Raw genomic sequence first — 10,947 nt, forward strand, 5'->3', positions numbered from 1 at the left:
TTGGTTTTCTCTTTGAATTTGAATATGTCAGTTTTCTTTTTTTTAATAAAAGCCTTGTTTTAATTTTGGGGTGAATTGTGTTTTACTTATCACACTGAAAGTGGCTGAGTGGGATGTGGCTGCTCTAGGGGCTCAAGTGCCTCCCCTAGTGGTAAGACATGATTTAACTGCATGACTGCATGATTTAACAGTCTGCTGCTCAGTGCATTTCTGTGTTTACTTGAATTCACGGTAAAGGTGTTAAAGGGATGGCAGAGTTTCACTGTAATTCTTGTTGTTCAGTAAGTGCTGTAGACAGGCAGTCCTTATAATAACTTCAGCAGGTAGAAGTGCTTGAAACTTGAATCTTCACTGCAATGCGTATTGGACCTTAACCGTATTCCACGGGCTGCTACACAGTTAAGATATTTGCTCAAAAATGTTAATCATTAAGAAAATTATATGACACATCCCACTGGTGTCGCCATGACTTTGTTCTTAAAAGCTGGCCATCAAAACGTGTGCTTGAAGAAATATAACCTGGGATTCTTCACCTTGGAAATGCTGTTTTTTAATGTTGTTGTCTGAAATAATCTGTACAGCTGATTCCACCATCAAAAAACAAGACACATTAATATTCATGAGTCGAGTTTATTTTCATTTTAATATCGTCAAGTTGACACATTGTCACATTGTCTTTTCAAAACCAATTTGTATCAATTCAATGCTTCATCCAAGCTTTTTACATATATGTGTGTGTGTGTGTGTGTTTGTGTGTGTGTGTCTGCCTTTTCTAATGCTCATTTTCTGAACATCTACATTTCAAAATGATAGAATTTCATTGTAATTATGACACCGTGATGAGGTCACATCCCAAAGGCCACATTAAAGTCACAATAGAACTTGCAACTGATTTCTAAATCAAAAATATGCTACCATGCAAACAGCCTCCCTCGATGTATGAGCTGGTGTTTCTTGAAGTTTCAAAGGATCTGAGACAAATGGAACAAACCGATTCAAGATACACGCACATTTTCCAACACAACATCCACACATGCTCAGTGTGAAAATGTCCTACACACATAAAACATTAAAACCGGTATATTATTTAACCTTTTTTGTCAGTGATAATGATATGCATACAAACAAATACAAAATATGAATATATACACTATCTAACAAACAGCTTTGTCAGCTAGTTGGCTATTACAACAAACTCAACCCTGCTGAGCTTGAAAGCAGATTTCCTGAATCCACATCGTGGAAAATTTCTTGGTGAAACTGTGGAGTCACTTTGGGATAATCTCATTGACAGTGATGGGGTCACACAGATTTTGGCTGTTCAGTTTGGTCCAACTATGACGCTAATTGCTAATTAAATGCATACCATTGGCTGGGGCCACACAACAATGCAACACCAGATGAACAGGAGGAACAATACAGTCTACTACTGGAGTGAGGCAACAGCAAGGTAAAGGCTATTTTAGGACATAGCCTGTAAAACAGTTTGAAACAAAGCACAAAAAGACTGCTTTCACTTCACATGCCCAGAGATGCCCAAACCACTTGAGGCCTCATTTGTAAAAGGTTTCTTGTGCCCACATTTGCACTTCAAACTACAAGGAACAAGTCAAAACTGTGATTTATAAACAAAATCTGTGTTTACCAAATGTGCACTTTATAGTTCTACCTTTGCTGCAATATATCCATGATGCAAATTTATTTCAGATGCCATTTACGTATTCGTAGTATTCTTTGAAGTGTTACAAGGTCATAAATGAGACCTGTAGTGTAATACTGAATCCTGACCTGTGCTGGGATACAAACTGGAGCAATAGGATCATTCATGAAAGTCATGAATCCAAACGTTTTGACCTTGACGATTTTGTAGAGTTGACGCTACCAAACAGTTAAACTGGAAGACAGACATGGATGAAAGGAGTTAATGATAGAGACGTCACTCGCGGCCACCTCCCATGATCTGTAGCAGGAAGCTGAACAGGTAGACGATGTCCAGGTAGATGTTGAGGGTGGCAAAAATATATTCCTCTGGACTCATGGTGTAGCGCTTGTTCCCTATCAGCAACTGAGTGTCAAATGCAAGGAACTGCGGCAGAAAGAGAGAGAAGGAAGGTCAATGATGTGATATTTGAGGTTTTGATTAGGGCTGGGTACTGGCAAAGACCTCACAATACAATATGTACAAACAGAAAACACAACCAACTGCATAACACCTGGGTAAACTAATAAAACATATTCCATATTATATGAAAAACTGGGTGACAAACTGACTCAAAACTACTAAATTCAAAAATCCCTTTCCAATTTATTAGCCTGCAACAGAATCAGCACTACTTACTTAACATGATGCTCTAAAATATAGATGTCATAATATTACGTGGCAATGTATAATTGATATGTATTGATACAGCACTGTGGAAAAATATTTTCACGGTACTCAGCTGTATCGTATGTATATTTTTCATTTGGTTCTCACCAGAGTGAAAAGGATGGCTCCCATCACGGCGTAGATGGCGTGTAACCAGGGAACCTGCAGTGCAAGGTAAAAGCATTACCAAACAGAAAGGATTGGATACTAATTTAGGAAAGACAGTGGCTTTGCTAGATTATCTCCAGTGTGGTGAAGACATCAGTGAGGGCTAATCCCTTCTGCTTCACACACAGCCTAATATGGCAAGCCAGCCCCACTATTTTTACACCCACCACTATTTTTGAGTTTCTGCTAGAAAGATGCATACTTTGATGACGTCACACCAAAAACAGGTGGATGAAGTGAACTTACATATCCGAAGGGGACGACAATGGAGAGGGTGATGGCACACAGGAGCATGACCACACACAAAACAAACAGGACGCCCTGACAGGATGTGAAGTCAATCTGTAACAGCGGAGACACACAGAGAGAGAAAGATTAATCAGACGGTGGATTAATTTCCTCTTAAAAACAAAAAAAGAGGCCGTCTACTGTGTTGCAAGACGTCTGGCAGTGAGATTTACTTTGAAATGACAGATCAGCATTGAAAACAGTTTCTCTCACCTTGGTCTGGAAGCTGAAGATGGTGACAGACAGACACACCAGAGCTGTGATTCCCAGGCACAGCAGCACTGACTTGGTGTTGTAAAAGCTGGCAGAGGATGAAGCAAATACTGTGATGAACACATGCCATCTATCTATCTATCTATCTATCTATCTATCTTTTTACCTTTGTATTGTATTGTATTTCCAGTCACATACACACATACACACACATTCATATTCACACACACAGAGCACAACATGCATTTACCTTGACACAAAACCCATCATGCAGGCCATGCTCAAAGTCTGAGAGAGAGAGGAGAAAACACCACATGTAGGCCATGTGAATAAATAATAAAGAAGCTGCACTATGAAAAAAAAAAAAAAAAAACTAGTTATTGTATTTGATTGTAACACAATACGTTGTTTGTGTTGAATGATACTTACAAAGAGAACTAACAGAATGAGGTTCCAGGGAAACTGTCGTCTGTTTAATGGGTTTAAAAAAAAAACAAACAGTTAAAACCTGAACATTGTAATTTGTCTTAGCAATATCTTTCTGTGCATTTATCAGTAAAGTTGTTAATTGCTGTCTATATGTTGCAAGGGGACATTACCTCAGATCTCCACAGCAGGACAGTGCAATATAGGTGGCAAAGAACGTCATACTGTCAGAAAGGGGAAAATAAAGACATTATGCCCTTAAACTGTGACATGAACATGAACGGAAAGAGCATCACTGAGGAAAATGGATGGCATAATTTAGCTTCATGAGGTGTTTTCACTTACTAAGACAACATGTACAAGCCAGGATGAGTCTGTATGAAAAACCTCACAGGAGCGCTGGAGAGACAATTGATAAATGTTAGTTTCATAGAATAAAAATTCACATACTAATTCAAGTTTTACAAGGACATTTTAGTAATATGTATGAACTTAATGTATTATTTATTTCTACTTGTTTTTACAACAGTACATCATTTTGCTCACTGAAGATTTACTCATAAGCAGTGGTATAATTAAAAAGGTAATTTGTAAAAACTGAATTAGCACCAGTAGGCCATTAGAATAAGCATCAGTAGGATAACAGTTACCAAAACGTGAAGAGAGCAACAATTCCCACAGTCACGAACAGCTGAGTCATGAGGATGGCATAGACCTGGAATGGGACACACAGCACAGCCTGATTTTAAAATATCTGCCATGTTTAAGACTGCTCTGATATTTCTTTGTTTCTCCTGGTGGCATCACTTGTTTCAGTGAATTTGTTTACATCAGCATCATGTTCATTACCTTCCTGATGAAGATCTGCCTGACAGCCTTGTCATCCCAGTAGAACTGGGCCTGCATCTCCTCGTAGCCTGGAGAGAGGGGCAGGCACGAGATGTATGAGGCTTCATCTTTATCTCATCATCGTTTCTGCATCATTACCACTCAGACATATGTAAGTCACCAAGACCACATGTTTGAAATGTGCTGCTCCATAAACCCTTAGCACTTTCTTCAGCACTTTGAATTTAACACTTTATTTAACCATGATTTAACTGGAAGAGCCTCACTGAGATACAGAACAATGTTTCTTCTAGTCACAAGTTATTGATCCGGTGCCTTATGTGCAAATGTAATTGTGTCCTCTACATAAAGACTAGGTGCCTCACAAACTGCATGTTTTTATTTGTTAATGACCTGTAGTTTTAGCATCAAAATGTGTGTATGTATCACACTCTCAACACATCAATGCTTTATGTTTTTCTGTGCAAGGTAAGCAGTCAGCTAACCATCATGGCAGATCTGGGGAGAGCTGAATCGAGGGCTACTGGACTCTCTTATGAGAATCCTCTTCAGGATGAGAAGTGAAACATCTTCAAGAATCTACAGGCAAGTCCAGTTGCCCTCAATTCAGCTCTCCATGGATAACCAAGTGCTGGATCACTGAGAACCTTCACAAACATCATGTCAGATCTAATTTTAGCAGGGAGCAAAGGTGGCAGAAGCAAATGCAGTAACACATTTACACTGCAACACACCAACATAAAAGCTATGGAGAAGATTACACACAAATCCTTTGACCAGAAGCTCAAATCAAGAAACCTATGAGGGGATGTACTAGTCCTTGATCCTGTGGGATGACAGGAGAGCCGGTGCTGCCCACAGTTTGAATCACCACTCAGTTACATGTTGGTTGTCCTTTTTAAGATGAGGTGAAACATATCATGTTTACATAATGGAGTTAGAGAAATAAATTTGTGCAAAGCAACTTTTTGATGTTAGTGATTAGCTCACTGAATCCTAGATTTTTTTTATTTGCTGAATAGAGATTACCCTACTTCACACAAAACTTTAAAACATAATGTATGTGAAAGTACGGAGAAAAATATATAAATATACTTAAAAAATATATATAATTAATATTTGCTTAATGTTGGTGGTTGTTTGCCTCACGTTAATCAGTGACTGGAGGTTATAGCTTCCACGCCATTTTATTTACCACTACAACACTCTCAAAGTAAATCACAAAGTGGAAAACATCATAAACAAACTCAGTTTTTTGATTTCAAACAAAATGAGCTCAAAATGTAATGACATCAAGATGTTTCACTAAAATGATCTTACAAGACTAAATAAGCAAATAAAAATCTGGTAACATCACATTTTAAAAAAATGCACTGAACATCACAATGCACCGATTACCCACAAAAATATAAATTTCAGTTTACTCTGTAGTTATGCCTTTATTGCTTATTTCTAATCTGCCTTTATTCATTCCTGAGTTTTGAGTTAAGTTTTATTTATTTATTGAGTTTCTGCTGATACATAGACTGATATAAGGTTATAACTGAGAGTGTAACAAAGCTAAAACAGGCATTATAACTAATACTGGTGTATCTATATATGTTTTTATTTAATATAATTTTATTTTTACCTGCAGTTGCCTCCTGGTAGCTGGGTGGGCACTCACTGTCAGTCTTGCTTGAAGCGTTCACCTGATGGCATGATGTTATGACCATTTTAATCAGCTGTAGAAGCAAGGTGGCTTCTCTGCCACTATACTACGTAACAATAATATTCTGATCACTGTCATAGATAGATACCACAACTATGTCAACTTTCCCTTCAGCTATTATTTGGCTGTTCAGCAACAGAAAATATATCCAGTCTTAATGGTACATCAGACTGGTACATCTGGTTCTTCTGTTTCTAGAGACATTTTTTTCCAGAACATCACAGGTTGCATAACAAACAACAGCCTCTGTGTTTCATCAGTTCAAAAGATTAGGACGCCTTTGATGGTTTGTGCAGCCGGTGCAGATAAAGACTGTGGCTGATGTGCAGAACAGAGCGGCAAGCATTAAATAGCCTCTTCCACAAATATCCGCCAACATAAAACTGTTTCTTTATGACATTCTTTTTGTTGATGAAATTTAATTTTGAGTCGACTGTAGGCCTACCGAGAGCCATTAAATGAAACAGCTGGAGTTACCACAAACTTAAATAGCAGCCATGTTGTTAGCTCCACAATCCTATTTCACTGCGTGACCCAGTATTTTGTGCCTCTGTGCTGGCTTATTGTCAGAACACAGGTCCTATAGTCATATCAGAGGGCATAATTACATATTTACAGGCAACACTTAATAGTTTCAGAGAATAGACATCACCATAGTGCATAAAACACAATCTGACCAAACTCTGTCACTGGCTGATTCTACCATATAACATGTAATAAATAATAAATTCCACAAAAGTAGAAACCAATCATTGTTTAATTCAAAATACAGCTGTAATGACATCCTCAGGTAGTAAAGTTAAACTCATACCTTTCCCTTTGCCATTTTTGGGCCTCAGTGTTCCTTTGTGCGGCTGCTGATGATTGAGTTATGTTTATTCTGAGGTCACTGGTGAGATGTTTTTCTAGCTGAGTGTCAGGTAGATGTCATAAATGCAAAATTAGAAAATTCTCGGCTCCTCTCTGATGGGTTTTGTGTCGTCCGCAGCACTGTTAGTTACAGAGTGAAGTGTTGTTTACAGTGGTTGTTCTGAATTTGTCTCCACTGTGCGGATTACCCTAAAGCTTTATAGGGCTTCATGTGGTTAATCTCTCTCTAACCCTGATCCCGCCACACCCCTATCCTGGGCCTAATCAGGTCATTCTAGTGTCGTCCAGGTAGGCCCTAGCACTGAGATGAGGCGGGACTGTACCACCGCGGCCACCAAACAGGGGTGCCGGTTTTGTCCCAGGAGAGATTCAGGACAGTTAATCATCCTAGTGCTCACCCACTACATCTAGAAGACTTACATATCTGAATTACATATGCATTACATAATGATTTGGACTCACTTTATGGGAAAGAAAAAAAAAACGACAGGGTGTGGGAAAGAAGATACACATATCTTTAATAATCACACACTTTCTGATACAGTTGCATGGAAACATAATAAAACCCACAAGTGCATGTCTTTATATGTGAATTTTATAATTATTATATTGTTTTTGTCAGTAAAAAATAACATTGTCACTGACAACAAGAATATTTTTCCTTTTTCAAGATTGTTCATAGCTCATGACAAAACTGCTTACTTCTTGGTTTTGTTTGTGCTCATATTTATGCTTAATTATCATGGATTGTGTTAAGAAAGGATTAGTCCCTTTCATAACAACCACATGTATGTCATGTATGTAACAGTATGTAATGAATGAAAACAAGACAGCTATTTGGATAGTGGACAATAGATAGATTTACTTTATTGATCCCAAACTGGGAAATTATTAAATTCATAACTCTTGTTTCGGTGACATTTTTGCAATACAGTTAAGTAGCATATCTGAAAAAATAATGACATCATGTTTTTGTGTAAGACTGGTTTAGTAACAGACACACTACGCTAATGAGATGGAGGTTAAGAACATTATGGGACAGACATGACCTTTACAGAGTCATAATGAGATTTACCACCAAGAGCCCACCTGGGATCTACCTTGCTGATTTTCTTTTTAATGTTACATACTCTGTTTTAGTGCACAGGTAGAAACCCCTGCAACATGTGAAATAAGTAAATGTGACTTCTTTTTTTTTTTTTTTTTTAATATTTGACAATTATTTGCCATGACAATTTGTCCCCTTCACCTTTCACTCCTGTATATTTCCCGAAAATATAGTCCAAAAAGGAAAGACAACACAAAAGAAAACCATTGAACTTGTTTCAAACTTCTCCCATGGTCAGAAATAGATGCTGGTTTTCCCCTCCCTTAATCCATGACGTCATCGAGTCTGTTACGGTACACGGGATGATTTCCCAGAGGTCAGCTTACATCCTCTAGCGCCAGTATGGTAGCATCATCTTACTCTGAAGCTGACTAACCTATAAAATCTGTATCCTTGCAAACATTGTGTGCATCCACAACTCTGTTCATCATTGATTTGTTCATTGACTGATCAAAAGATTCATTCATTTATTGAAAATGGAGCAAACTGAGACTGAAACTTAAACTGAAACTGAAATAACTGAGAAGAGAATCTGAATAGATGTTTGGAGTGGAACAAATGGATTTGTCCCTGTAACTCATACTGTATGACATTTAAAAGCCACTGGAACCCTAATTAAAACTGTTTTTCTCCACTGAGAAGAGAAACCTCAGTAAACACATCTCATAGCTTTAAAAGGTCTTTCTTCCATACTCTGTCCATGTGAAATGTCCACATAGCTTTTGTGGAAAAATAAGTTTCTCTTCTTTCTTGTGACCACTAGATGGCACCAAGCTACAGGAAAAGGTTGATACTGACTACTGACTACTGCCAGACTACTGGTCCAAGGGAATTTGGCATTTTTGACAGTGATGTTGTAATTCAAATAATTTAGAGTGCTTCTTCACCCAGGAGAGAAGCAGTCATGGAGACAAAGATAAATACCTTGCATTCTGGACAAAATGCAAATCTGTGGTATGCACTTCTTTCCTCCATGATTTAGGTGACACTTTTTTGGACTGCTGCAGTCCCAAGATATCCCTCTGATTTAAGAGGTGGATTTACAAATTGTTCAAAGAAATTCTTTTGTTGTCGGTCCATGGTATTTGACCGCAGTGTTTACAAAGTGCGGCGAGCCATACCGAAACTTGATATTGTTCTTTTTTTTAGTGATTTTAAAGTATTATCTGACATTATTAAGTTACAGACTAATAACACAACTAAACAACAATCCCCTCTCTTTAATATTAATACCTCATAAAATATTCACTAGTCTGGAAAAATAGTTATTTTTAGAACTACTCTTCAAAAATTAATATTATGATGATAATACTATCATGAGTGTTTTGATACTGGGATATGAATAAGAAATGATATGGCCCTGTGCTAGAAAAATAAATTAGGCTTCATCATTAATCAGTTTTTTGACTCAAACACTGACATGACAGTCAGACTGTTCAAATTTCGGGACAGGAATATTTTGAAAGGCAAAATGATCAAAGTGTCTCAGTCCCTTCATTTCTTAAACAATAGCCACAGCCCTATCTATTTCATGATTTACATTAATCTAACTCTATACATAGACCTCTGATCCCTGTGTCTAATCATGCTCAGTAGCTCCTCCCCTGTCTGCTGTTATGCTCCTGTCCAGTAGGTGGCATGTGGTCTGTATATCCAAGGCAGTAATTCACTCCTCATAATGTCCATGGGAACAGACTATTAGACTGGACTTGTGTTATCAGTGTTTTCTTTCTGAATTGGTCTTAATAATACATTTTGAGTCAGTCCAAACAAATGAAGGGCAAAGGGCTGCTTTATCATAATGCTGACATGCTGCACCATCCAAGCTGCTGTACAGCTGGTGCGCAAGAGAAAAATTTGGACTTGTCTCTCCTTTCTTGGTGCCCCCATCAAGGGCATTGTATGGCAGTGCTATTGCCAGAGATAACAACCTGATGTCGAGGCAATTTATTGCTTCTTCCAGCTCCTGAATTAAAACAGTATCTGAGTCAATATCAATATAGGGTACCATTTGGTGTCCCGGGCAGAAATCACTCACTTTTCATGAAAAATTTGCAAAATAACAAAACTCTGAGGGTTTATTATAAATGGCCAAACATTTAAACACACATTGGTACAGAGATACATCTTTAAAATGGTGTTTTTCATATTTAAAAAAAATGTTCTATGATTAGATGCATGTGATTTTGCCATGTCCCAAACTCCTCTCTACTAACTTCACTGAGTGAAATAAGTAGATAAATGATATACAATGTACAAACCTTTTACATGCTCTTGTTGCTCTCATCAAGTACTTGAATAAAATGAGTCAATTGGATCATTTATGATCTAATTTAATAATAATAATAAACGTTTTGCATGTGTCCCTAGATTTGCTGTCCACCCCGTCATTAGGTGGTTACTGCCACTATAAGAAACCACCTGCTGTAATCAGTGACATCACTACCACTGCTTTGTCTTTTACAAATGGAGTGAAGAATAGCTCCTGCAGAGAGAGTACATATAAACATTTATATTTTGACATTTTCATCATTTTATGATTGAACTTGAATGTGTTCAATCTTAATGTGTCCACCCTGTCATTGCAAAAAATGAATCTATATAAATGCTTTTCAGAAATTCAAAATATGTTTGTTAAAGTATACACAGTCATCTTCCTAACTGATACATGTTGCTCGCTAATGGCCCACCATGTGCTCATTAAATGCAAACTTCAGCCAGAAACGTCCACCCTGTCATTGTCCACCCCGTCATCAGGTCTAGTTTTATAACAGTTTTATAAGTTTTTCAGTGTTTTTTTGTGGTAGGCCTACATTTAGGGACCAACATGTTTTTGTTTTGTTTATATTAATCTTGTTTTTTTCGTCTAGTTGAAGGTTTTATTTATTTATTTTTGCTGTTGTTGAGTGTCATTTCCAAATGTAGCCTACCTGTGCACAATTCAAA

The 10,947-nt window shown here is 37.5% G+C and overlaps 1 protein-coding gene across 1 annotated transcript; it reads right to left on the reverse strand.

Moving 5' to 3' along the window:
• Positions 1-610: 610 nt before the first annotated feature.
• On the reverse strand, positions 611-7,082 carry faim2b (Fas apoptotic inhibitory molecule 2b). Its single transcript, XM_030050939.1, has 12 exons — positions 6,835-7,082; positions 5,943-6,003; positions 4,313-4,380; positions 4,114-4,178; positions 3,809-3,862; positions 3,637-3,687; positions 3,467-3,506; positions 3,288-3,325; positions 3,038-3,125; positions 2,783-2,878; positions 2,477-2,530; positions 611-2,086 (listed from the first exon to the last, which is right to left on the reverse strand). Exons 1-12 carry the CDS (start codon positions 6,847-6,849, stop codon positions 1,937-1,939), a joined length of 780 nt encoding a protein of 259 aa, XP_029906799.1. The 5' UTR covers positions 6,850-7,082; the 3' UTR covers positions 611-1,936.
• Between the last annotated feature and the right edge of the window lie 3,865 nt (positions 7,083-10,947).

This window comes from Myripristis murdjan, chromosome 5 (genome assembly GCF_902150065.1).
Source record: "Myripristis murdjan chromosome 5, fMyrMur1.1, whole genome shotgun sequence".
In the NCBI taxonomy this organism is placed as follows: domain Eukaryota; kingdom Metazoa; phylum Chordata; class Actinopteri; order Holocentriformes; family Holocentridae; genus Myripristis; species Myripristis murdjan.

Coding starts and splice junctions, on each gene's coding strand:
- faim2b (XM_030050939.1), bottom strand. Junction 3,688..3,808: donor GGCTTGTACATGTTGTCTTA/GTAAGTGAAAAC, acceptor CCTTTCTGACAG/TATGACGTTCTTTGCCACCT. Junction 3,326..3,466: donor TCATTCTGTTAGTTCTCTTT/GTAAGTATCATT, acceptor TCTCTCTCTCAG/ACTTTGAGCATGGCCTGCAT.